General features: G+C 38.8%; 5 protein-coding genes, 1 long non-coding RNA gene and 1 other non-coding gene across 7 annotated transcripts; 5 read left to right on the top strand and 2 right to left on the bottom strand.

The window, feature by feature from the left end:
- The first annotated feature begins 715 nt into the window (after positions 1-715).
- LOC127797082 (uncharacterized protein At4g28440-like) lies at positions 716-6,930 on the top strand. The gene is made up of 3 exons (XM_052329597.1): positions 716-861; positions 1,276-1,494; positions 6,497-6,930. The coding sequence occupies exons 2-3, from the start codon at positions 1,290-1,292 to the stop codon at positions 6,682-6,684; spliced, it is 393 nt and encodes a 130-aa protein (XP_052185557.1). The 5' UTR covers positions 716-861; positions 1,276-1,289; the 3' UTR covers positions 6,685-6,930.
- Positions 1,505-4,390, top strand: LOC127797083 (uncharacterized). The gene is made up of 2 exons (XR_008022127.1): positions 1,505-3,170; positions 3,346-4,390. It is a non-coding gene; the product is annotated as an uncharacterized LOC127797083 (long non-coding RNA).
- A 5,469-nt stretch (positions 6,931-12,399) lies between the features above and the next one.
- On the top strand, positions 12,400-14,680 carry LOC127796577 (polygalacturonase 1 beta-like protein 3). The gene is made up of 2 exons (XM_052328769.1): positions 12,400-12,546; positions 12,710-14,680. The coding sequence occupies exons 1-2, from the start codon at positions 12,475-12,477 to the stop codon at positions 14,543-14,545; spliced, it is 1,908 nt and encodes a 635-aa protein (XP_052184729.1). The 5' UTR covers positions 12,400-12,474; the 3' UTR covers positions 14,546-14,680.
- Positions 14,681-16,430: 1,750 nt separating this feature from the next.
- On the top strand, positions 16,431-19,000 carry LOC127796471 (uncharacterized). The gene is made up of 4 exons (XM_052328624.1): positions 16,431-17,613; positions 17,696-17,884; positions 17,979-18,070; positions 18,168-19,000. The coding sequence occupies exons 1-4, from the start codon at positions 16,822-16,824 to the stop codon at positions 18,793-18,795; spliced, it is 1,701 nt and encodes a 566-aa protein (XP_052184584.1). The 5' UTR covers positions 16,431-16,821; the 3' UTR covers positions 18,796-19,000.
- Positions 19,001-19,130: 130 nt separating this feature from the next.
- On the bottom strand, positions 19,131-19,202 carry TRNAG-UCC (transfer RNA glycine (anticodon UCC)). Its single transcript has one exon. It is a non-coding gene; the product is annotated as a tRNA-Gly (tRNA).
- An 817-nt stretch (positions 19,203-20,019) lies between these two features.
- LOC127797673 (probable xyloglucan endotransglucosylase/hydrolase protein 33) lies at positions 20,020-21,416 on the top strand. Its single transcript, XM_052330771.1, has 4 exons — positions 20,020-20,352; positions 20,431-20,531; positions 20,657-20,865; positions 20,949-21,416. The coding sequence occupies exons 1-4, from the start codon at positions 20,064-20,066 to the stop codon at positions 21,352-21,354; spliced, it is 1,005 nt and encodes a 334-aa protein (XP_052186731.1). The 5' UTR covers positions 20,020-20,063; the 3' UTR covers positions 21,355-21,416.
- Positions 21,417-21,732: 316 nt separating this feature from the next.
- On the bottom strand, positions 21,733-27,205 carry LOC127796382 (benzaldehyde dehydrogenase, mitochondrial-like). The gene is made up of 11 exons (XM_052328483.1): positions 27,133-27,205; positions 26,368-26,511; positions 26,149-26,291; positions 25,893-26,046; positions 25,554-25,783; positions 23,716-23,805; positions 22,748-22,921; positions 22,522-22,659; positions 22,237-22,374; positions 22,097-22,158; positions 21,733-22,006 (listed from the first exon to the last, which is right to left on the bottom strand). Exons 1-11 carry the CDS (start codon positions 27,203-27,205, stop codon positions 21,733-21,735), a joined length of 1,620 nt encoding a protein of 539 aa, XP_052184443.1.
- Between the last annotated feature and the right edge of the window lie 693 nt (positions 27,206-27,898).

Genomic DNA, 27,898 nt, shown 5'->3' with positions numbered 1-27,898 from the left:
AAGAGATATTTATTATAAAACAAAAACTTTAATAGAATAAAATTAAAGTTTAGGTGATAGGTATATGGCTCCCAATATGTTCTCCATTTTTATATATTTAATACATACTAGAGATGTGACATGTAAATAAAGAAAATGAAATTGAAAGTTGAAGTTTAATTTTTTTTACTTTTTAGATGAAATTTAAATTAAGATGAATTTGGGTATAGTAGAAAAATTAATTTTAAGTTAATTTTATGTTAGAAATTAGAGGTCATTAGTTAATTTTTTTAAATAAAAATATATAGCAAATATTTTAAAAATTCATAAATAGAATAAAATAAATATGATAATGGAACGTAGTTAGACTCTCACTTCAATCTAAATAAATTGTTCTTTCTATGGAGGTTAATCCTAGGACCAAAAAAGGTGAAATTTCTCGTCGAGATCAATCTTTATCTTTAGCATCTTCTTTTTTGAGATTAAAATAACGAATTCAAACTGTTCATAATCTTTATTCTATTCTAAATTAAAATTAAGTTAAAAGTAGAGATTTTGATTAAAATAAATTTAAAAAAAAATTATAAATATAAAAATTTGGTCCTCAAAGAAAAGATACCCAATTCGTTGCCTATCTTATAACAAATATATTCGTGCTTATCCACTATTATTATTATTATTATTAAAAAAATAAAACCCTAACCCTTTAGGATTGTGAAAGGACCCGACCCACCCCTGGAAAGGGGACCCGGTTCAAATAATAAAACGCGTATATTTACTTCTGCCCATCAAAAGTTTCCGGGTTTGTGTTTGAGATCGAGACTTCTCCATCTCGGACACGGATCTGCTCCTTCGCCTTCACATCGTCTTCTCCGAACACAGGTACTGCACAACAAACATCGCCTGATCTCTTGATTAGCAATATCGGTTAAGTGTTTATTGCTGTGTTCTTATCCAAGTTATGTATTGTTCTTTTTATTCTTGATTTGCCTATGTTGATGGATCGGTTGTAGCTGAGTCGATGATGTGGTCCAATTGGATTCATCGCCGGCAGAACAGAACTATTGAATGGTAGTTCTTCTGGATTCGAAAGAATTAATTTTAGCCCCAATTGAATTGGGATTAGTTTATGTCCCTTGTTGGATCCCAAATTCATTGTTGAAAAAAGGAACTCTTTTTTTTTTGGGGGAGGGGGGGGGGGGGGGGGGGGAGGGTATCTGCTGATTCATTATTACAAACAGATTTGCACATTTTAGTGCTTACTAATTGGATTTCCCGTAAACTGGCATGTCATAGGGGATTTATTGAGCATGGCTAAAGAACCTGCTTTCACAAAAGTTGAGCAGCTTCGGCCTCTAGCTGAAGGGCTTAACCTCACAGTTAAAGTAGTTAGTTTCAAGATGATAATGCCTCGGGGCCGCGCCGATGCAAGTCAAGGGCGCCAAATGCGTCTTTCTGAGTGCTTGGTAGGTGATGAGACGGGAATGATTATCTTCACTGCCCGAAATGATCAGGGTATGCTGCTTTGATACAATAATACTTCGTTTCTTTCTTTCTGCCATCTTCTTCTTATTCTTCTTGTTTTGGCTTGACAACTTCTTTGATACATTACTGCTTTTTCTGATACATATTATATTGCCGGTGACATTCTTTATTAGGGTTTCAGTTGTGGTATGTCTGCATAAAACGTGAATTATGTGTTTGGATTTTAACTTCTGTTTTTAATCTTTTCATTCTGTTGGCTTTATGGATGATATTGTTGGTGTAATCTTCAATACCCATCTTTAGTTCTATCTAATGTGCTAAAATTGACAGTTATTGATATTAGTATTGCATCTCAAAATTGTTGTGTTTTTTGTTTTCCTGTTCATCTTTATAGTGCATTGTCATGGTAGTATACAGAGTTACATGGATTACATTTTAAAAGGTTTCTATATGGAGCTCAACTGTGGTTGTATATTGGTCTTTTATTTTCCTGTCAATCTTGACCAACAGATCAAGGTAACCGCTTCCTCTTCTCAAATTTTTGTTGTGTAGGGTATTATATTGGATGTTAACTGAGCACTTAGGCAGAAAGCTTGAAACAATGAGCCATGAAAGAGTATTACCATTGACCACCACTTCAGTAGTTCCTTACATGGAGTTTGTCACAACTCTATAGTTTTAGTGAGTGAGTTTCACTTGTAGCTCATGCAACTCAATATGCATACATCAACACAACAACACCAAGCCTTGATCTTACTATGAGATTGCGTACATGAACTCTGGCTGATAGCATGATTTAAGATGTGGCCAAAGCACTTGCTTATACACGGTGAATTATTAGTTGCAAATAAGTGTGTTGAGTTGCTACCACATCTGAATCCATGAAGTGGGGCAATAATTAGTAGATAAACCAACCCCTAACTTTGTATTTTTAAGTGCCTTCTCTTCTTCACCACATTAGCCTCGTGAATCGTGATTTGACTTGTGAACAGCAGTCTATCCTATTGTCAAGGAACTCACGCTTGCTCACCAGTCACCCCTTCGAGCTGCTATTGCTCAAGCAATAGTCACAGCCCAGTGAAGGACAATTATTCCAACTCAAGCCCTGCCTAATGGTTACACTCCTGTGGATAGTCAAGGGATGGTTGAGAAGCCCTGGCAACCTATTGCATCATTGCCATTCAATGAGAGTACTTCTCATCTCCATGACTTCAGTAGGACCTGGCTGTGGCGGGGCCTTGGGGTGTTGTCAATAGGACTATGAGAAGAATGCTATGATTTCAGGATCTTTAGGGTTTTGGCCTCCCTGCTAGAGGGAGTTGTCTTGACTACCAATGGAGGGAGAGGCATTCACCTGTGGAGTAAGCCATCTAATTAGGACCAAAATTATGTTGCACAACTAACTAGTAATCATGAACCCTCTACAATAGGCACCCACGTCACTTTTACCTCTCCCAGATGCATGAAGTCACCCTGGGGAGACAAGGGCCAAACCAATGATTGATATCTCTCCAAGACTAATATGAGGAAGTGATCTAAATTGTTTGCAGGAAGGAGGGGTTCGTACACTATAAAAGGTTTTTAATCTCCTTTTTTGAAAAACACTGCCTCTCTCTATTCATTGACAGCCTGAATCCCCACTCTCCTTCCTCCTCCTCCAGCTCAATCTCCTCTGGTGATTCTTATGGCTTCCCAGATTTCAACAGGTGACATATTGGCATTCACTACAGTATTTTTTTAATATTATGGCTATTTTCACTTGTTTTCAGAGTTCAGGAAACCAGTTCACTGAAAACGTATTGATATTGCAGTATTACTCTTTCCTTTGATTTGTTATTCTTCTCAAATGAGTCTGCTGAGAATTGTGACCTGCTTGTATAGATTGCATGTAGGCAACCTCTGAAAGTGTTGGAAGGAAGGAAGGAGGGTTCTGATTTGTTTTTGACCTTTTGGTTAATAAACAGGTTTGATTGAAGCCATTTTTTATTGTGAACTCTACAAATATATGAGAATTCAAGTGTACTAATCCTTTAAAAGAAGTTCTGGAATGAATTTATGTGGCTTTAAGCTTTCTGGAAGGGCTAGCCTCTGGAGTTATAGAGGATTAATTGGTGGCTTGGAATTATTGGGGGAGAGAAGAGAATCAATCTTTGAAGTTCAGTTCAGTTTCAGAGTAGTTAGAATCCTGAAAGATGGTTGTTATGGTCACTCCTGATTATTTTCTTATGAAATATCCTAGTTACTTTTTCAAAAAGATATAACTGCATTTTTCTGTCACATATTTTTAGAAAATAGCTATAGATTGATTTATCTTCTTGGAGAAGTGTGAAACTATTAGGAACAATGTGGCATCTGGACAAACAGAGTGCATAAAAAAGTTGAGAGAAACTTAAAATTAAAGATTCCAGAGATCAAAATCACTAGAAAGATTAACTTGCTGGCCGTATAAATATTCTTGATGTGGAACTTGGTGCATAGAAGTAATACTTCCTAGAGCTGTTGTTTTGGTTTGGCATACCATGTTGTATTGATGCATATGTCCTAATTTTTTAGTTGATTTGGAATAAATAAACATATGGCCATGGAAACAGGTCTGATGATCAATACAGAATATGAAATATAGTGTAAATTAACAATTTAGAATCTAAAAACATAAGATACAATAAAGTGGAAACCAATAATTTGTCTTCCTGCCTTACAAAAGGATAGGACCATGGGTAAAGCTGATAGATCTAGAATTCATGTAGTGTTCCCCACTTGATGGGTTCAAGGGTTGTGATTGTTGTTGATACATTCCTTTCTTAATATCTAAATGTAAAATGTGATTTTTTCTTTTTACTAGGATGTAATAGAAATGTATTGTAGTGAAAATATAGTTGGTCTTTTAATGTGTGCTCATATATGCATGCATGCACATATATATATATATATAAAACAGACTTATTTGCTATTTTGCACCACCCATCTAATATTATCATGTAAGGGAATTTATTTCATATCGTATCCATGTTATGTGTGTATTTATGCTGGGAACATACTTGGAAAACAAGTTTTGAGGAATTGTTACTGCCTCAAGTATCCTGATACTACAAAATTTTATGACTTCTTGGCCAGATTGTGTTGGTGGAAACAACAAACAAGCAATAACTTTCTTGGTACTTTCTGGTCAAAGAAGTGGATCTAAGAAGTTAAGACATGAAAATATGGCCTGAAATTTTTTTCTACTAATTTGTTTGAACATGTTGGTATGTCAGAAAGCATTTTTAAGCAAGGGTTTGGCCTCGATGCTTGGCTTTCTCTTCCACGTGCACTTTTATTATCATATATCTGTTTTTTTTTTTTTGTCTGTGTAGATGACATAGCTTACTTTATATTCTTTTACTATTATATATGGCTACTGTATTTCATTTTTGTTCATGTAGATGTTGCATCTTATGTGGTTCCATCAGTGAAAGTGTTAACAGAAATGACACTCTACGGTTTGCTAGAAACCATGGATATAACTTGCACAGGGAAACTACAATATTGGTCCTTGGTTGAAGGCTTTGTTTGTGTATGATCTAGGAGTAGATTGTCATGACATCCATCAATAGGCGGTGATATATATTTTGGGACAACAATTTCTTTTTCCCATGCAATGTAGGTTGTATCAATAAGTTATTTCCTAGTTTGCTTTTCATTTCTGAATAAATTTATAGCCTGCTTTAGAATAGGTGGAAGTTTTCTAAAAAGAGAAAGAAGTAAAGCATTTCATGTGCAAACCACAATTTGGTGCTGACCAGCTATCAGGATGATGTTCAGGAGAACAACTCTCCTTATTTAATGGCTTGACAATCTCTTAACTTTTAGTTCTTGAAGATTTCTTATCCATATTATTGTCAAAAGTAATCATTTGGTTCCTCATTGAATTTGTGCTCAATCATCTTCTTAATCCATAAATGAGTTCATAATCCCATGGTTTCCCATCATCCATAATTGGTAGAGGGGAATTGTAATATACTCGAGTTAACGAGTGGGTTATGAATACAATTTTGGTACATGAGAGAGGACCCCCACCAAGTGAATTCTGGAAAGAATCACCTTGCTTTTATAAATTTGCGAATTCAGTTTTAGCACTTTTTTGAGTTGATGGATTTCAATTGCTTATATTAACTGGAGGGATGTCACTACCGCGCCTCTACACCCTACTTCATTTTCGTTTGCCTCTTTGCCATTGTTGTCAATCTCTTAAGAGTCCTCCTGACTTTGGGGTTTAGATAGTGGCAGACTATTGAAATATCTCTTTGGTTACTTTTTAGTCAAGTTTTGATACAAGGAAAAGGAGGAAAGTCTCACATTAGAGTTAAGTGTAATTGCCAATGAGGCCAAATCTAGCACCTCTCCAAAAGTTGAGTCAATTTTTAAAGGAGGATGCCACCATATGTACTCATAATAGTATTTATAATGCCTGTTTATATGCCTTTGATATCTACTTTAGAAACGGTGATGAACAATTTAAAAGAAAAAATGGTGGTAAGCAGTGATAAACTTTACAAACTTTGCTCATGTAGTTAAAGATGGTTTTCTTCCTATATACACCAAACATATTTGATGTTCCATTCCTCAATTTAGAAATGGGAGTTCTTTCTTAGCTGAAAAAATGGGAGGACTTCCTTGTAGTTCAAGGATTATCTTAATATCAGCATGTTAAACCTCATTAATTCTCTTCCTCCATTGCACATATGTTTGACAAGGGTTGCCTAGCACCTCCATTCTGGTAGTAAAAGATGCACTTACAAAACTAGGCTTCCTGCTTGTATGTAATGGCATCTAATTGTTTGAAAGAACAATAAAGATTACTTCCATTTATCATTTGGTTGGGAAAACATGAAAAATTATTATTCTGCATAATTTTTTCTGTTTCTCAATTTTATATGCATACTTTCATCATTGTGAATCGATGACACTTCAGCACAGACATCAACACACCGGACATTTTGATCTTTCAATGATTCTATGTACTACACACACTTACAAGAAATCTTATGTCCAGTGGAATTGATGAAAGAGGGCACCACTGTCGTATTGCGCAACGCGAAAATTGACATGTTCAAGGGTTCAATGAGGCTGGCAGTGGACAGGTCAGGTCGCATTGAGGTCTCAGAGCCTGCTGATTTCTCCGTGAAAGAGAACAGCAATTTGTCCCTCATCGAGTTTGAGCGTGTGGACGTCGTCACATAACTTGTTAGATGATTTTTACTTTCCAACTGTCACTGTTCCACCTAAATTAATTTTGTTCTTGCTACTAATTTCCTAGTTTGTTGAACATTTTGTCCTAGTTTTGGGTGTTTAATATGGTATCCGACAGCCTGATGAGCCTTATTAGTACACATCTTTTTTGCGGCTTATGTCATATATGTGTAGCTCGTCAGTATGATCTTTGTTTACTGATATTATTTTCTATTCCTTCTCCGTGCGGTTCCCTTCTGTTATATGGGCATCTTAATCAATAATCATCAGTAATTTTGACGTGACGTTCTTGTCGGTGAAAGTGCTTTTCGTCTTGTATTTTTCTTTTCTCCCACAACAATAGCAGCACATGGATGTCGCCAATTCATTTACCTAGGACTTCTGTAGAGACTAAAAGCATAGTTAGAATTAGTGACAAGTGCTTCACATAACTAATGATGGGTATATTTTATCACTATAAGCCTCGATTCATCACTAAATTTGCAATTGAATGCCCTCTCTCTTTCTGGGTCGTGACATGTGTAAATCATGTTTTAGTTTTCTAGTCGGTTAATATCATATAGGATGTGTGGTTGAGATCAATAAAAGTTAAAAATGAATGTGCTATACATATATATAGATACACAGTGTAGATTTTAATTGAAAAAAGTTAATATCATGATCAAGTTTAAAGACCGAGTTTATCGCCAAATTCTCTCTGAACAGTCATGTCCATTATCTTGCAGATAGATCTCTGGTGTTCCCAATTTCATTTCGAGTTATCAACAAGGTCTATGTTAATTGTTTTATCTCAGTTTCTCTCACGATGGTTCACCATCAATACCACAATAATGATTCCACATTGATAAGATTGTTCATTCCCCAAGCTCATGAATGTCTTGTGATAAAACTTTGAGGGTTTATATATCAAAAAATGCTAAGTTTTCTTTCAACTGCGCATAGTTGAAAAACATTGATTACATCACAAAGATTAGTGATTTCTGTTTAGACCCAAAAATTTTCCTTTGTCCTCACTTCATTATTGTACCCGTTGCCTTCCTTAGAAAGATCTGTTTATATGTAACATCTCAGGCTGGCCTGGTTCAAGCGATAACTCCACATATTTGTATGAGTTTTAGATCTTACGCTTCTATGGTCGCGGTCAAGTACACTGTTGTGCGTTACTGAATCGGCGTAACAGAACTTCAAGTCCTTCTAGCCCCACAAACTATGTTTGTTGATTCATACAACACAGCTTTTTAATGCCCTATCCGTTCTTTTTTTTTTAATCAGCCCCATGTGCTACATTTCTTTCTTCATCTACAGTTCCATATCTATCAGCCCCATGTGCAAATGCAACTTTCTGGTGAGGCACAAAGGAGAAGGGTACCACATTGTAATTGCATAATTGTTCTTTTTTGTTCTTTTTCTTTCTTTTGGCAATTCGACTTTGAAATGTAACCAATTCCCTCTTCGCCATTAAAGCCACCCCAAACTTTGAGAGTGGTCAGTTTTCAGTGTACTTCAATTGTCTAAACATTCAAATTCCTTGTGACAATGTGAGATCACTAGTGGGCTGCGTGGAATCCACAAATATGCTAGTAGTTTAGGAAAAAGGTTAAACGACATTGGAAGGAGCTAAAACAATAGTTCATCTTGTTGTAAGGCAACTTGCGTGTTTGTTTGGATCTTCTCTCCTAATTAAGTAAAACTTTTTCTGTTTGTTCCATATAGAATGTTACATTGGTCAATGTAACCCTAGATAATGATAAAATTGTCTCTCTTTAACTTCATTACGGAAGATATTCAATCAAGAGATGCAGAAACAGCAGTTACATAACATGTAAAAACTTGGTAAACTTGCGTGCTGTTCCTTTGCTCGTTGAAGGCAAGGGATCGACTGTTTTTGTATTCATCTCTGTGTTCCAGTTGTGCTGTTTGAGAATTAGTGTTGGTTTTCGTGTTGTTGTTTCACCTTCTGTTGGATTCTCCAGTCGGCAATCCCCAATGTTTGTACTTTGTAAAACTGCTAGTTGGGCTGTACTAGTTTAGGTGTTTTTGTTTAGGGAGTGTTTATTAATCAAGATATGAGATGAAAAAGTTAAAATATGAGATGCATCTTGGACTTTTATTATTTCCAACATGTTTGTTAAGTTTATCTAATTATTATTAAAAAAATTATGAATTATCTCATATCTTGATATTTCAAGATATATTTCAAGATAAGTATATATTGATTTTTATAGATAAAAAAAAAAATGACATTTGTGTTCTCTAATGCATTTTAAAAAATTTAACAAACAACTTGATAAAAATCTTATAATACTTTCCAACTTTATTTTGATCATTCCATAACTTAGTCTGAAAATCATTCTGAACTTATCTTGATATTCTTTTATTTTGCTTATTTTAAAAAACATTACCCTAGAAAAAAAGAAAAAAAAGAAAAAAAACTTGGTAAAATTGTTACCATTTCTATTGCAACTTCAATCTCTTTAATTGTTACCTATTTCCATATAGAACCCAAGTAATTATAACAATCTGATCCAAAGGAAGCCGTGAAAATAAGCAATCTGGGTATCAAAGAGATGAGTGCTGCACATGTGGGGTTCATCTCTCTCTCTCTCTCTCTCTCTCTCTCTCTGTATGATTCTACTTTAACAAGGACACCTCAGTGAGATACTCTGACCTAAAGAAACTCCAGAGCAAAACCATAATATAGAAGGGTCCTTTCATAATTGGTAAGGTTCTTCTCTCTTTTCAAAACTTAGGAAAAGAAGAAAATGGCTGCACATGCCAAACTCACATGGTTCGGAATTGAAGCTAATAGAAACTTTGAGATCATCAAGAAATTTCCCATCTTTCTGAGAAAAAAAATGGGCAACTTGCCTGTTTACTTTTTCACCAAAAACTAACATGTTCACTTGAAGTCTCTTCTGGTTTTTCTATTCATTCATTTCCATGACAAGGGTCAGAATGCTTATCTGGGAACTAATTTTAACTAATTTTATATGATTAACAACAGAAAGCAGAGGTCAACTGCAAAATGGGACCGTGGGAATCTCATGTGATCCACATGGAATTAACAATACCATTCAAACAAATAGTTGTTATCAATGTGTACACAAGCATAGATGACTACATAATACAAATATATTGATGGTATCTGAGCAAACACTCTCAAGAAACAACAAATTGGTTTGACAAAGAGATATAATTATAACTGAGTTGGTGCAGTGTACTTGTTAAGTCTTGCAATTACGATAAAGTGTTGTTTTGGGATTCTTCAAATAAGTGAAATAAAGAAGAAAAAAAAAAGTCAATATAAGAGGGAACTCACAGTTCTACTTGATCCTATTATACCTACAACTTTGATGATGGTAGATTCATGTTTGCTACCATGTCTTGTCCACATAATCCCTGATTTCCGGTGGAGAATACATCTATCATGCATATTAGTAGGGTTTTGTGAAGATAGTTGACAATCATGACAAGCTTTTGAGGGCCTTTCTCTCACCATGCTTCAATCTGGGTTGACTTGTGTAATTGTTTACATATATAGGATGTCTGGCTGGTGCAGCTGAGGTTGTTGTGTCTGATAGCATGTTAGTCTTGTTAGATTAGTGGAGCCGCCATGCCATGTGTAGGCTCTCATGCGCCCAAATGCCCACATTATGTGCGCGTGTGGGGGGGAGTAATATTTATTTGCTATAAGGCTATTTAATTAATTATTATATATCTATTTTTGCTTAACATTGGAGAAAGGGGATGATGTTTACAACAAAAACCATACAAATACGATGCCAAACAAGCCAAACCAAACCGGCCAAGAAGAAAGCAAAAACAAACTGTAGGAACATCTGACATATACAAGACATCCCAATAAAAACAACAAACGAGAAAACATACAACATGAAGACCCAAACGCAAGGAAGAGAGACTAAACTTAATTACATAATTAACCCAATTAAGAAAAGTATATTTAATTTCTTAATTGCATGCCCACCACATTGTAAAGGGTCTGTGTCTGTCTATCAACTTAACAGATAGACCACAGCTGTACAATATTAGCGGTCTAATGCACATCTATATGATTCCTAGACATTGTTTGTGGGAGAGCCAAACAAGAAGCATCTTTTTGCATAACAATGGTGGCCACTGGCCAGCCTTTGATTGTTATGAACACAAAAGGGATAAAATCGGAACATGAATCTCAGTTCTCTGAGTATGTTTGGATCTGGGAATGCGGGAGGATATATATAATAATAGCTAAATTATTATTAAATTGCTATTAAACAAAAAGGAGATTCTCCTTGTTTTCCACACACACACACACATACATACATACATACGTGCTTCAAAAACGACATTTAAAAAAACTGCTGTCCCGTCCAGAATTAATCAACTCTCAAGAAAGAAATTAAATAATTACCCGTAAGGATCAGCTTATCTTTAGTTAGTCTTTATTGCGTTTGGCAGAGATAACCAGAACTGGCTAAGATAGTACTAGTGGCGAAGATATACCAAAACAATTAACCTTCTATATACATATATATATATAAAACCAGATTAGATATGTGCATTTAATAAAGTGACAACGATGGCCGATGGGTGCGCACAATGGGAGGACGAAGGCGCTGGGTATAATTAATTACTATATGCTAACAGTACCAAGTACTGATAATGAAAAAAAAAAAAAGGGCGACGACGTGCATGTGCATTTCCATGAACATGAGACTACCCTCTTAATTTGTGTATAAGTAATGAACATTACTAATTAATTATCATCCTGGGCTCTTAAGGACTACCCTCTTAAGGACGTAGGTAGGGCTTGCGCACACATACATATATATGATTCAATGAGCTAATAGAGCGTTGCTGGGAGCCAGACACAGACAAGATAGAGTCTCCCTTTGAATCAAAGTCCACGTGTCTCATGCATGGTAGTTTACTTTAGAAAGCAGCACGTATATATATATGTATAATCGTCTCAAAAGATAGAAAATAATTAATTTTTTAACAGCGAGGGATCCGCTTTTCTTCAATTTTTATTGGGTTTATGGCAAAGATCGAGAGCCTGAACTATGGCTAGTTAGGTTATTGTTTTGTGTGTGTGTGTGTGTGTTGCTTTGCTTCCTACCCAAGAACATGAACTTTTAAGTTTTTGCTTAATTCATTATATAACACAAACTCTCACCAGATTATAAGATTATTGTAGCTATATATTTATTGTTTATAATATACATGGGCGAGTACGCTGTCAGGCAGAAGGTGGCCGGTGCAATAAGCACTGTAGTTGTCCCAGATAATGAAAGGTGGCTGTCCGCTTTAAATGTAAACACAACATATATTAATTACCATAATCATATCTTAACTAATATTATCTTTGTAATTATAAATTATTATCATTATTATAAACTTTGGACTATTTAATTAGGTGGTGTTTGTTAATCAAGATATAAGAGATAAAATGTTAAATATGAGAAATATTCATAATGTTTGTCTTTTTCAATATGTTTGATGCTTATCACATGCATTTAATAAATATATGGCAAAAAAAAAAATACAGTTCTATTTTAAAAAATTTAACAAACTGATAGAAATTTTGAAATATTTCACAACCTTATATTGGCCGTTTCATATTTCACCTTTATGGACCAAAATAAAAAAGAAGTTAATTGATGCATGGATCTGTGTAACATTAATTAATGTGGGACACAATTGCTCCTCCACCGGTTGTATATAAATCTGTTCCTCCTTGGAAAGCAAAGCAACCTACCATACATTAATTCTTAGAACAATATGCACAAACTCGAGCAAATGAATCGCCTTTTCCTTCAATGCTTGTGCTTTTACTTGCTTTCATCTTTCAATGTAAGCTGCTTCTTTTAATTTCTTCCCATTTTGTTCTGTTGAACAGTTGATAGTCTTTAGTCAATGTTTTGCTTCATTATTGTACATATTCACGCACGATGTACAGCATGCATGCAATTAAAATCACGTTTAATGGATTTTCCATCTACCATTAATAATGCAGGTTGGTATCGCCGGATCAGGCAAGGATTCCGGCATTGGAACGGCGGGAGAAAACCCTTTTACGCCGAAGGCTTATCTGATTCGTTACTGGAAGAAACATATATCAAATGGGTTGCCGGAACCGGATCTGTTTCTTCTCAACAAGGCCTCTCCGATGAGCGCCGTGGAACTGGCGACCTTTTCCAAACTCGCAGATCAGAATGCGCTCTCGGCCCATCTGCAGTCGTTCTGTTCGTCGGCAAAGCTGCTTTGTTTCCCCGATGCATCACCGAGTCTGGAGAGCCACAGCCAGGACGCCGACTTCGCCGTGTACGAGAACAGGAACTTCACCAACTACGGGACGGGTCGACTCGGCGGAGTAGACTCTTTCAAGAACTACTCCGACGGCCAGAACATCCCAGTCGACTCCTTCCGGCGCTACAGCCGTGACTCGTCTGGCCACGACGACAAATTTGCCAACTATGCCCCCGACGGCAACGTCGTGGACCAGAGCTTCAACACGTACGGAACGACGGCCACCAGCGGCTCCGGTGAGTTTAAGAACTACAACCACTTCGTCAACGACCCAAACCTCGGTTTCAATTCCTACTCTGACGCCGGAAACGGCCGACAGCAATCGTTTTCTTCGTACACCGAAGATGCCAATGCCGGCGCTGAATCGTTTACCAGCTACGGGAAGAACGGGAATGGCGCTGGCAATGGATTCGGCGGCTATGGACAAAACTCGAATGTCATCTCTTCGAGCTTCCGTGCCTACGGCGAGACTGCCAACGGAGCCAACGACGAGTTCACGTCGTATGGGGGTGATGGCAATGTTCCGGAGAACAATTTCAAGAATTACGGAGAAGGAGGAAACGCCGGCACCGATACATTCAAGAACTACAGAGACCAGAGCAATGTCGGCGACGATTCGTTTGAATCATACGCGAAGAATTCGAACTCGGCTAAGGTGAATTTCGTGAACTACGGGAAATCGTTCAACGAAGGTACGGACAAGTTCAGCGGGTATGGTCAAGGGGCTCTTGGTCAAACCGTTGGGTTCAGAACCTACGGCGTCAACAACACGTTCAAAGACTACGCCAAAAAGGGCGTCTCGTTCGCCGGCTACATCAACGGGAGCTCGGCTGAGCTGGCCGCAATGGCGAAGAGTGGCAAAGCTGTAAATAGGTGGGTGGAGCCGGGCAAATTCTTCAGGGAGGCGATGCTGAAGACCGGGACTGTGATGCCAATGCCGGACATTCGCGATAAAATGCCGAGAAGGTCGTTTCTGCCCCGGCAAATTTCGGCGAAGTTACCTTTTTCAACCTCGAGGCTCTCCGAGCTGAAGAAGATATTTAGCGCCGGCGACGACTCGACCATGGCGAGTATACTGGAAGAGGCACTAAGCGAGTGCGAGAGGGCGCCGAGCCGGGGGGAGACCAAGCGGTGCGTCGGCTCGGCTGAGGACATGATCGACTTCGCCGTCTCGGTGTTGGGCCGAAACGTCGTCGTTAAGACTACCCGGAACACGGACGGGTCAAGGCGGGACGTGATGATCGGATCGGTCAAAGGAATCAACGGTGGTAAAGTGACCCAGTCGGTGTCTTGTCACCAGAGCTTGTTCCCTTACCTACTGTATTACTGCCACTCGGTTCCCACGGTTCGGGTCTACCAAGCGGATCTATTGGACCTGGAATCCAAGGCCAAGATTAACCACGGAGTTGCCATTTGTCACCTGGACACGTCGGCATGGAGTGCGGGTCATGGAGCCTTCTTGGCTCTAGGTTCGGGTCCAGGGAAAATTGAGGTGTGTCACTGGATATTTGAGAATGATATGACTTGGACTATGGCCGATTGAGCCTTTTAAATGTATCGGGTTGGAGGTCTATACTGGCGGTTCGACCCGGGATTAAACCTATTTTAGTTTACGTGTTTCCTAATTATCTAGTCTAAACTTAATGGCTATTAATTAATTACGGGATGGTTCATACTATGCTTATGTTCTTGACGGTTGCTTTGATTTCGAGTTGCAAAGAGAGTGAGATTCATTTTTGTTACTGATTTAGTGTTGATCGTACTAGTTCTATTAGGTTTGGCCAAACAAAAAGCCTATAACTTCGTATTGGGCTGTTGTCCTTGGGTCCATTCGTTCAACGTCAGCCCAACAACATCTCCTATTACATCAGCATCAGCTTAGTAACATCTTCCATCCTATCAATGCCATGCCTAGATCACCTTAGTCCATGGCAAATCTCAACTACCTTGAGGTCTCTTGACTCCCAACCCACCTACAACAACTAGCAATACGCAAGGGACTCTCTCATTCACTTCTATATATAAGCTAATCGGCCATCAATCAAGATATGTTGACTTCTAGTCTTATAAAAATCTTGTTGTCTTAAACTCACTTACTCGAGTATCGGAGTGTTCGTAGGTTCCAACCACCCCCCGCTGTGTGGATCGTCGCTGTCTAGAGCCATTTGTCTGATCATCTCACTTGGATTGAAAGGAACATAGTTTTTTGTTAAAAAAATGTTTACTATTTTAAGGATGATAAATACATTTTTAATTAGATGATGTTAATTAATGTTTTAAGAGTAATTATTAAATAATAAATGCATTCTATTTTTAATTAACTAATAATATATTGCTTTTATTGTTTTGAACAATTTAATTAATTAATAAAATTATTTGATTGTTAAAACTAAGATACACCCAATTTATTTATTGCACTTTATTTTTAACTATTAAATATTTTTTTTGATTGATGGAATGTTATAAAATATTATACATTTATTATTGATTAATAAGAGTTTTTAACTAAAAATAAGGTATAATAAGTAAATATTATTTAAAAATAAGATGTATTTATTGTATCTTAACCATTGTTCTGAAAGATAATTGTTAATAATATTACCCCTTAATTTAGTAGTCCAATTGCTAATTTAAAAACTTACATTTAAATGTAATAATTTAAGGGTAACTATTAAATATGGTCTAGAAAGTAGTAATTAAGATGCAATAAAATTTGAGGTTAATAAAATTAGTATTATTGTTAAAACTAATTAAATTAAATTAGATCCCGAATACAAGTTGCTGAACAAGAGTGCGTGTGGGATGATTAATAGGGGAGAGCAAAAATTCGGTGTACCTAAACTAACTAAATTGATTCAATTTAGTTAATTGTTTTTAAAAGTTTGATTTTCAATTTTTTATTTAATTTTTTAATTGAAAAAATCGAATCGACTGAATTTTAAAATGATATTATTTTGATATTTATAAAACGTTATTTTTTTTCTTTTTGTGTATTTTTTATTAGTTATTTTGGTTTTTCAATTTATACTACGTTGTTTTGGTTTAATTGATTCAGTTCAATTTATACAGTTTAAGTTTAAATTTTTTTATTATTAGTTAGATTGATTTTTTGAATTAATCGATTTAATTTTATTTTTTAATTTGATTTAATCAATTAATAAATTTTATTTTTTTAATAATCGAACCAATTATTTACAAACCTAATGATTAATAACCAACGTCTAGCATTATAGGTTTATAGATTAGATAAGGAGTTTGGATTTAGCCTTTAATGATAATGTACTAATATTATGCTAAATAAAATAAATAATTAAATAAAAAAATTGATTAATTTCACGCTGACGCACAGACGAAAATATAGCCGTTGCCACAACGTTCCAAAAATCAAAAATTTGAAAAGTTGGGCCCTGGTAAATCCTACTGACCGTTATCCATCCACAGCCACTTACTTCACGGGAGCTCTTCAGTCTTCCCCTTCTCTTCCACCATCCATCAAAGCCGCTCACTCCACATTTAGTATTCAGATCGGAGCCCTAATTCAAGTTCCTTCTAGGTTTGTTATTAACCCTTTCCTTTCCAACATACCAAAACCTTAACCAGCCTTTATTTGTTGGTAGAATCTTGTTTTTCTTGATATTCTCGTCGTTTTTAGGTGAAATTTATCTCCTCCTTTGGTGGGTTTCTTGCAAAATTCCCAAATCTTTCCGTCAAAAACCTGGAGTTGAACCCTCGATTTCGTATCTCAACCTGGAGACTTTCCTTGACATTCAATCCAATTCTTGGAGCTAACTCACAGTTTCGGGCTTAATCAGACCGGCAATGGCGACTCTAGCCCCTGGAGTGCTTCTTAAGCTTCTTGAAGGAATGAAATCCGGGGCTAAACCTACATCCGAGCATCGGAGCTCGCTCTTGCAGGTCACGGATATCGTCCCCGCCGATCTCGATGAGAAGAATCTAATGCCGAAGCACGGCTTCTACGTGAAGGTTTCAGATTCATCACATTCAGTCTATGTCAGTTTACCCTTTGAACAAGATGATCTTGTTTTCAGCAACAAAATACAGCTGGGGCAGTTCATCTACGTCGAAAAACTGGAGCCCGGTTCGCCTGTTCCGGTCGTGAAAGGCGCGAAGCCGCTTCCCGGGAGGCACCCACTGGTTGGTACGCCGGAGCCATTGATGGGTTTGAGAGAAAAGGGGAAGAAGATTGAGGAAAAAGCCAATCCGAAGCTCTCTGCAAGCAAGAGAGCCTCTTGGGGAACAGGGCAGAGTGGGGGAGGGGACTCCGCTTCGTCGCCTCTGGCTCTGAAGCCTGTTCCTTTGGACTTTGATCAGTGTACACCAATTAAAGAGAGGCCTAGTTCGGGAAAATTTGGGGGTATTCTTCCGATTTCGCCGATGATCAGAGGGAAATTGGCCAAGGATGGTGGCTCAAGAGGTCTTATCAGGGCTTCAGTGGGTGGTGCCCTGTTGTCTAAAATGGTGGATTCAAAGGGAGACAGCCCTGCATTGATGAGGAAAAGCTGTATCACCCCTTCCATGTCGAAGCTGCCTCGGAGCAAGAGCGTCTGCGACCGCGAGCCCAGGATCCCGAGGACTCCCTTCAACTCATCTGTAGGTACATTTCGCCCTTTGAAAGTTGAAACAGCTTCACAATGTCCAATTCTGCTGAGAATAGAGTTTCTTTCACATTCAGGAGAAGAAGAGTTCCACTCCACCACCTTGTTTGCGCAGCGCAAGAGCCGCAGCTTCTCCCAAAATGGAGTCTTCCTGCACAAAGGTCACTCCACAATCAGAGTCTCAATCTGGTGGTAACTCAGCCTCCAGTGATAATAGCACTAGCCTGGCCATGAATTTACCTGGAAAATTAAGCATTCTAGGCAAGGTAAATGCGATTTGATTTTCTGCCCTTTCCCCCCTGTACAGTATCAATTGAGCAGTACGATGAATTAATTAAATCCATGGTTGATGCAAACTAGGAAGCTGTGCAGCAGAGGGAAACAGCACAAAAGATTGCCCTTCAAGCACTAAGAGATGCTTCTGCCACTGAATCTCTAGTTCGATGTCTCAAGTAGAAAATCCCTCCAGTTTGCTTCTCATTGATCGAATTGAGTTGAGTACACTGGTTAAACTTACATATCTAACAATATCGATCCAATCTCTTGCAGGATTTTTTCCAACTTGAGCAAGTCTGCCCGAGCAACCGATCCAGCTACTTGTTTCGATCAGTTTCTCGAGTTCCACTGCCAAATTGCCCAAGCAGTGACGGAGATAGCGTCCATTCAAGCAGCGACGGCTGCCAGTGAAATGGCTCAAGCCCCAAATATAAAGCAACCTGAAGAAGAAGCCTCAATCTTGCATGAAATTGCCCCCAATTCCATGGACTCATCAAACACATCCAAAAGGAGAAATCCACTCTATAAATCGATTGCAGCCTTCCCCGAACGAAGTGATCAGAAAACAATACTGGGCAAGCACTCGAGAGCATCAACTGAGAATGATGAAAACAAAAAAGTTGTCACTTGCAGCAGAACAAGTAACACAATCAAGTTGGGGATGCAGATTCAGACTGAAGCAGGGAACTGGTTTATGGAGTTCCTCGAGAAGGCTCTGGATAGAGGGCTGAAGAAATTGACGGGGACCGGGGATGGTAACACGCAGAAAGTTCCACAGTCACTGATACTGAAAGTTATAAACTGGGTGGAGGTGGAACAGAGTGACTCTAGCAAGAGGCCGGTGCATCCCAGAGCAGGACACATAGCCAGGAGATTGAGGATCAAGATGAAGAACCCGTAAATCGGTTCGCGCAGGATCCAAGCTTACATTTGATTTCAATCACTTGAGCAGCAGGATTTTTGGCTTTTGGAATGCTTTTAATTCTTTGAGATTTGCATTTGTTAGATCATATATGATTGATGTATGATATGGCCTCATAATAGCAACTATGATCCCTTCTCTACTCATTTCATATTCCAGAATGAATTGTTAGCTTTCAGAACGGTTCAATGGCAGCAAGCCCTGTGAAATCATCCTTCACCAACTAAAGAACAAAAAAATTAGCAGTCCCTGTTGAGATCAAATTTTCAATCCCAAAGACCAGAGAAGAAAATGGGATGGAAAAATAACAGAATTGCGTTTGCCGGGAGTCGAACCCGGGTCTATTGCTTGGAAGGCAATTATCCTGACCGTTGGACTACAAACGCAGTTGAAACGTAGCTTCTACTAAATCGATTAAAACAGAATCATCAGTTGTCATGATATTTAACTGGGTCGTGTTTTTTCGGTTATATATTACAAATGTAAGAAGAAATAACCGTATAAAATAACGGTACTGTGTTTACTAGATACTGAAAACCTTATTCTAATAGGAAAACTGTGGTTATAGTTTGCACAAGGTATTATATAGACGATACCAAGTTACCAACGGAGAGAATATCATGTCATGATGCAGGTTTTAATGAAAGCGAAGCACGATGAGCTGTGACCCAGGAAGAGCGGCTGTGCCCACCTTTTGGCTTTTGCCTCTATATGCATGATTATGATGCACATTACAAATTCTTAAAAGTCAAGAAAGAGAGCATCCAAATTGCACAGTAGCTGCGTGGAGCCAACCATATTTATGAAGTTGTTGGGCTAATATGCCAAACCCATGTCTACCCATCATCCCACCACACCTGTTATCTAAATAGCAAATTTAATTATGATCCTTTGTTAATTCAAAATTTTGTCGCTATAAAAAAGAATAACTTTTCGTGCTAGTAGTATGAATAAGCATGTGAAAATTTATATAATTAAAGCTCCACAAAAAATTTGTTTGAATCTGGAATCCGACCAAATCATCTTGGCTTGATTAAAAAAACCACCATTTCATCAAAGTAGGGATCAACAGGAAGACGCATCCAGCTTGCCATTCCCTCATTGAGCTTGAAACAAAGTCCAAATTGCATTTGTCGTCATGGGTCAAGTAACCAACCAAACCTTGAAAATGAGATCTTAGGCAAGATTCATCCAGCTTGCAACAACTAAGCAAAACCTCATCAACTCCCTCGCAACTTTCCCACCACATGAATTGTATAAAAACCATGCTTACCCCAAGCTCTGTTCTTCATCCACTTAACAAAAACATGGCCTTTGTTCAACAGAAACCGCTCTTATTTAGCCTCATAATCTTCTGTTTTATAGCCGCAGCCTCGTCTCGGGGACCCATCTACGCGCCTCCCAATGTCCCGCGCTTAACTGACAGTTTCGGGCACGTTCCGATTGATCAAGGCTACTCTGAATTTTTTGGACACCCCAATATCCAGCTGACGAACAATGGCTCCAATGCCAATCTCACTCTGGACAAGGTCTCTGGTAAGTGCTCTAAACTGAAGAATGAGGATTAGCATTTTCTGGGGATATGGTGATCATGTTTTCTGGATTCTTTTACAGGCTCTGGATTGGCCTCTAGGAGCAAATACAAGTATGGGTTTTTCAGTGCTGCAATAAAGCTACCTTCTGGTCTCACATCTGGAGTTGTTGTAGCTTTCTATGTAAGCTCTCTCCCTTGATCACATAAGAACAGAACATTATAGTACATAGTACATACGAAAATAAATGCATCAAACAAGTGGATGGGGTGCATTAAATTTGACAAGAAATGGGGCAAATTGTGCAGCTGTCTAATGCAGATGTTTTCCCACACAACCATGATGAAATTGACGTAGAATTGCTTGGTCATGAGAAGGGAAGGGATTGGGTGCTGCAAACTAATATTTATGGCAATGGAAGTGTGCATACAGGGAGAGAAGAGAAGCTTTACCTATGGTTTGACCCAACACAGCAATTCCATTTATACAGTATCCTCTGGAACAATCACCATATAGCGTAAGTCAAGTTTGTAGGGCTCTCCTACATGAACTAATCCTATAGTGCATGGTTTTGAGTCGAACGCTGATGATCAAATGCAGGTTTTTTGTGGACAATGTACCGGTAAGGGAGTTCATCCACAGTAATGCTAGCTCTTCCATTTACCCATCAAAACCGATGTCGGCTTATGCAACAATATGGGATGCATCAGAGTGGGCTACTCACGGAGGAAAATACCCGGTTAATTACAAGTATGCACCATTTGTCGCTTCATTTGGTGAGATGGAAATGGAGGGCTGCATATGGAATACAACAGGCTCTGCTTCCCCATGTTCTAGGAGAAGTCTTTCGAGCTCGGATCCAGTTGATGGAGAAACTTTTGCCAAGCTATCACAGGAACAGATCAATGGGTTGCAATGGTCAAGGAGGAAACTTATGTTTTACTCATACTGTAAAGATACTGCCAGATATAAAGTTATACCGCCAGAGTGCAAAGACAGTAGTTAATTAATCCACAAATCGAATAGTATTCTTTATTTTTTCAATAAACAAAGATCAATCGAATCCTTCTTAGGTTTTCCGGAAAAGAAGTCAAGTTATCTTTGAGAGAGATTATGCAATCAAATTACTTTCAGCGAGGACAAAAGTAAAGGACTGTTAAAAGAGGTAATAGGCGCAGGAACAATCTTTTATCTAATATGTTAATCTGAACAAGTTCAATCACTAATTTCAAGCAAAATATGTGACCGTGCTACATGGCATCTGTCTGACAAGCAAGAATTTATCGTCACCGTAAACATTGGAAGAAAAGAAATGTCAATCTAGGATTTTGTGGCAATCCACTCTTTATTTCCATTTTGCTGAACTAGAAGTGTTGGCAAATATTTATTGCCATGCTGGGTTGTTCAATGGTGTGACAACAGCCTTCACTTGCAAGTAGTTCTTGAGACTGTATTCGCCCTTTTCCCTTCCTATCCCACTCATCTTGTACCCACCAAAGGGAATAGCCGCATCAAATGTATCATAGGAATTAATCCACACTGTCCCTACCCTCAATGCACGAGTTAATGTGCTGGCAGTTTCAATGTTGTGTGTGAAAACGCCTGCAGCCAGTCCATATTGAGAGGCATTTGCTCTTCGAATCACATCATTGAGATCTCTGTAAAAATAAGACAGAAATTTTCTTACTTTAGTGGCAGGACTTCCGCACAAAGATGTGACTTACGAGAGAATTTGTTGGTACACTCACTTGTATTTTAAGATAGACTGCACTGGACCAAAAATTTCATCCCTAGCTATCAACATGTCATCCTAACAAAGTAGCAAGTGTTTTAGTTGCATCATGCATAAACTTTCAACGTAAAAGGTTTATCATGTAAGGAGTTGTACCTTAACATTTGAGAAAACAGTGGGCTGAATGTAGTATCCCTTGGAGCCAAATCTCTCACCTCCTGTTTCAAGAGTAGCTCCACTATCAATGCCAGACCTTATGTAGCTTAGGATCTTCTCGAATTGCGCGGAATCAATCTAGTTTTGAGCAACAGTGCAATGAACACTCAGAATTTTGATGAAAAAGATATTCCAAACAGAAGTTCAGTGACTAATGAGTTAAAACTCATTAATCATAAACAGGAAACAGGATTTTGCTGTGTAAAGAAGCTCATGAAGATTCACCTGAGGACCTTGTTCGGTTCCATCTTTAAATGGATCGCCAACAACACGTTTCATAGCAAGTGCTTTTGCTTTCTCTACAAATTCATCATACACACGCTCATGTACATATGTACGAGAGCCAGAACAACAACATTGTCCCTGTGGATAGCACACATAATTCATAAGCAATGAGTTGTGTCTTCCATGGCCCACCCCTTACCTGCTGACACATTTTAGCTGGACCAACCTGGTTAAAGAATAGAGCAAAATGAGCCAGTTCCACAGCCTTATCTACATCAGCATCCTGACATACAATGAAGGGAGATTTTCCCCCAAGCTCCAATGTCACCGCCTTAAGGTTGCTTTTGGCTGAATATTCAAGAATACGTCTTCCAGTGACGGTTGATCCAGTGAAAGCAATCTGCAGCGGACCAAGGATTCCCGTCACAATTCAAGAGCCTCTCTCTAGAACGCACTTTACATTGAAAGGACGCATGTATAGAACTGTTTTTGTTTGAAACATATAATAGTGTGAAATGGGCTTGGCTATAACTCACTGCAAAAAATTAGAAAGAGGAGGGTGTCCAAATCACATATAAATAATATAACAGTCCAATAAATTAGCGATGTGGGACAAATGCAACTTCAACACTCTTCCTCACATATAACGTGCAAATATATATGGGCAGAGTCCAAACTCAACACTGCAAACAAAAGCCTACTCTGATATTATATCAAATGTGTCTAGGTAGAACTCCCTTCTAAAAATTAACTCAAAGGAGAAGGGTGCCCAAACTACATATAAATAATATAACAGTCCAATAACTTGGTAATGTGAGACAAATACCACTTCAACATTAAGTATTATGCTCGAAGATTCAATGAGCATCAACAAGTGGATACTATTACACGTACAATGCATTCAGAAAATAAGATGATAAAAATTAAACTCCTATCCTAACGCAGGACAAAGCAAAGGATTTCCGGCGAAATCCTTGAGAAGCAAATAAACTAGAATCCACCAGTGATAGGAGTAAAAACTCAGAGCAATTTTATTCGAAGGGTCTCTAATAAAGAGGAGAACACGTTTAAATACTACCAGCAATCCTCACGAATTAATTAGGTATCTTAAGCCACTGTAAGACAATGTGTTGGAGAAGATGTATGGCCACAAAATCATAATTTTCAAATGTCAAAATATAATTAAGTACGTACCTTGTCCACGTCCATATGACTGGCTAGAGTTGCACCAGCAGTGTCACCAAAACCGGAAACCACGTTTAGAACTCCTGAAGGAAGCCCAGCCTGTCACAAATTAAGACAACGGTATCAGAAAATTTACCACAATAATTTGCATGTTAATATCACCACAAAGATCAGGGATCATGCATAAGCCACATTGCATTTTCATACATTTCTGGTTGACATGGAAATCGTATCAAGAACACTTATTATATATAGGCCTTCAATCACTTAAAACTACACCTTAATTCTTTGTTCTTCATGCATGATGGCCTCCTAGCTACTTTTTTCCCTTCTTCTTTTCTTTTCTGATAACCACTCCTCCTTATCTTCAATATACCAGGCTCATCTTATTCTGCATTAAACTCTGATGCAGGGTCGGACCTTCATGAGGCCCATGAGGGGTTGCCTTAAGGCCCATAAATATTAGACTATTTGGGAGCTCATAAATTGGAAACCCTCCCTCTTTGTAAGTGCCCACTGGTCAGCCGCCCACCCCTTCCCCCTCTGCAAACATAGCTTCGCCCCTGCCCTTCTCCCTCTCTTGCTTCATCACTCCTAGCTTTGCCCTCGTCGGCGGCTCGCCCTTGCTCTCACCTCTCGTTGCTCTGTCACTCGCTGCCTCTCTCTCCTCTTGCTGCTCCGTTGCCCTTCACCCTCGCCCTTTCGCTCTCACCTCTCGCTGCTCAGTCACTCGCCTCACCCTCGTGGCCGCCTAGCCAGTAGCTCGCTCTCCGTCGCTCACTGCCTCTCTCGCTCCGTCACTTCGTCGCACAGTCACAGTTTCGCACCCTCGCCGGCTTGGCCTCGTAGCTGGTGGCTCGCCGCTCTTGCCTCTAGCTCCGTCACTCCCTGTCGTGGTGGCTCTCTACCTCTCGATTGCCAATTAGCTCATCAAATTCAAGGGCCCATTTTTACATTTCACCTCAGGGCCCAAAATCTCAGGTACGGCACTGCTCTGATGTTGTCATGTCACAAATATGAGCACTTTGATTTTGTCATGTTCAAGTAGAGATGGAAAATGGGCCGTGTAGCCCATGGGCCTGCCCGACCGGCCCAGCCCATTACTGTAGCAAAGGGGCTGGGTCGGCCCGCCTAGCAAAATGAGGGTTGTGCCGGGCCAGCAATATGTGGCCTGGGGCCCGGCCACCAAAATAGCCCGTGGGCCAACCCATCAACCGACCCTCTAAAATGGCCTGGCCCGGCCCCCAAAAAATAAAAAAATATTTAAAAAATTATGTTTCTTGTAAACATAATTTTATTGTATTGTTTGTAAACATAATTTTAGTGTAATTTTTGTAAACATAATGTTTACTGTAAACATCATAATTTTACAAACATCAAAATTATAAGTAAACATTAATAAACATATTTTAAAAAATATTAGTTACATTTTGGGAAAAAGTAAAAAATTATATTTAAAAAATTATATATAAAAAAATTAAAAATAAATAACTCACGGGCCGGCCCAAATAGCCAGGCCCACGGGCCGGCCCTGCCCAACAGACCCATGGCCCGGCCCGGCCCACTTTGGACTATTTATTAAGGGCCATAGGGGCGTGCCGGGCCCAAGTTTCCATTTCCTTAGCCAGCCCGGCCTGCCCATTTCCATCTCTAACTGTCCAAGTGAACATCCTCAGCAAGCTTAGGTGTTTCAAATTGTTAATGGCAACCGTGACAAAAAATAGAACAAGATAGGGAACCAGCCCTGCAGGTTAGGAGAATCCACCAATAGAACCAATCATTTATGAAAATATTCAAAATAAAACATGCTACAATCAAGAAGACAACGGGATTGATCCACAAGCTACCTCTTGGAAGAGCCTTGAAACATAGAGAGAAGACAATGGTGTCTGTTCTGCTGTCTTTAGAACGACAGTGTTGCCGCATGCTAATGCAGGCCCAACTTTCCAAGCATACATGAGAAGAGGAAAGTTCCAGGGGATAATCTGGCCGGCAACACCAATAGGCTCGTGAAGGGTTTGCACATGATAGGGTCCATCAGCTGGTACTGTGAGACCATGGATTTTATCAGCCCAACCTGCACAGTTCGTTCATGGAAATCTCAGAACATCTAACGAAGTTGACTATTACAGACGAAGAGGAAGCTCGAACAGTGGCATAAAATACTGCATTCTTAATTTACCAACCAGCATAATACCGAAATAAGCGTGCCAACATTGGTATTTCACTTTTGGCACTCTGTTCGTATGGCTTCCCGCAGTCCCAGGTCTCAAGTGCTGCAATTTCATCGTTATGCTTTTCAATTAAATCAGCAAAGCGCAACAGTATCCGCGACCTTTCCTGGATGTAATTAATAAACAAAGTATTAAGCACACATATAACCATTATTCACCTAAAGCATGTGGCCAGTAAAACTAAAGAAATCGGATGCAAGATGGTTACGTAAGCAGTCATTTTAGGCCACGGTCCTTCATCGAAAGCCTTGCGAGCTGCAGAGACTGCCCGGTTGATGTCTTCCGCACCACCTTCGGCAACATTAGCGATAACCTCCCCTGTCCTAGGGTCCAAGGTTGGAAATGTTTTTCCTGATGATGCCACATTAAGCTTCAGGCATACATTCTAGACTGATCTGCTTAATATTTATCAGCATCAAAAGCTTACCAGATGCTGCATCCACAAAGTCTCCATCTATAAGAAGTTGAGTATGATGGACACTCACGGGTGATCGGATTGGCTCCTCAACAATAGCAGCTTGGCTAACAGTGCTATATGTCGAGGTTTCTCTGCCCATGCAAGCATTCCTCCCTGGAACAAAAATTTACTACTTGAGTAATGTGGTCATTATATCAAGTGAACATTATAAACTTCTCAAGTAAAGAACGGTAGAATTTAACAATTAGAACTGAAGGTAAAATCAACAAAATGAAGTCCACAACGCCCGTGTGTTTGAGACTCAAGGTTCTGGTGGATATTTGGGTGGCAAGCCTCATTTCTATACCCAAAAAATTGTCATATACGATACCCATGTCTTATGATCCTATCTTTTGTAAAATTGATATATTCTACAATTCATACCAAAAAATTGTCTACCCAAGTTTCTTCTTTGTTCTTCCTCTACCGTTTCGCTACAAACGTCTCCATGTTTTGTTTTCTAGTGTGATTTACACATCTTGTCTTCAATAAAGGCCAATCTAACTTTACGGTGGATAACCCCATTTCCAAATTTGTTTTGCTTTTTCTCGTTCGTCCCATTGAACAAATCGAGAATGGCAAAGTTCGATGGGAACTAAAATCTCAGATTGCTCCGAAAATCAGACAGCAAACACTGAAATGTGGAGCGATCGTATAGCCGAACAGCGAAACGAAAGAGTAGGAAGAATCACATGACAAAGGAAGACATATGTTCCTGCAGCGTTGGAGTTTTACCTCGGGAGAGAAGAGAACCGGACACAGAGATGATGGAACGAGAAGGAAGCGATGAAATCCTCAGAGCCGCCATTGCCGAGACGCTTATCGCTTGCTAGCTGGGTGAAGAAGACGTTCACCAATTTAAAGTGGTTAGCAGATCACTGTCAAAGCCCGAAACAGAAATTTCATCCATAATTCTCGCAACGGAAAGTGCGAATCCGATCGATCAGCATTCATGCATTAACAATAAAAATAAACTAAAATGCATGAATGAAAAAGATAGGAGAGAGAAAGAGCATGCTGCATGAGCATGACTCACCAACCCAGAGGCTATATTTGCATGACATTTGCACCCAATAAACATTGACTAATCTTATTTATCATCGCTTCTAATTAAGTAGAGACAATGGCACATAATTTTTTAGTCTTTTATAATAGAAAAACGTTACATGACACAGTCATGATTTCTAGCATTATTCATAAACATTACTATAAACTTAGAAATAATATTACAGGGCATAACTAATGACAATCATCAATAAATGTAAATAAATGTGACTGTCGTCACATGACAATATTTAATTGACAATACAATAAGATATGATATGTTGAGTATCTTTTCATTTTGTCAATCAAACACTATCATGTAACTGTCACATATACTGATGATTGTCATCAATAGGGGCAGACGTAAAAAGGAATAGACACGGCTCCAGTCTATGCCAGCCTCAATCATCTCTTATATTTGCCCGATAGATTTGGCCATTTTCGAGGAAGAGAGCTG

The sequence above is a fragment of the Diospyros lotus genome, chromosome 3, assembly GCF_014633365.1.
Source record: "Diospyros lotus cultivar Yz01 chromosome 3, ASM1463336v1, whole genome shotgun sequence".
In the NCBI taxonomy this organism is placed as follows: domain Eukaryota; kingdom Viridiplantae; phylum Streptophyta; class Magnoliopsida; order Ericales; family Ebenaceae; genus Diospyros; species Diospyros lotus.
Note: the sequence above shows the minus strand (reverse complement) of the source record. Positions and strands in the feature narration are given on the sequence as shown.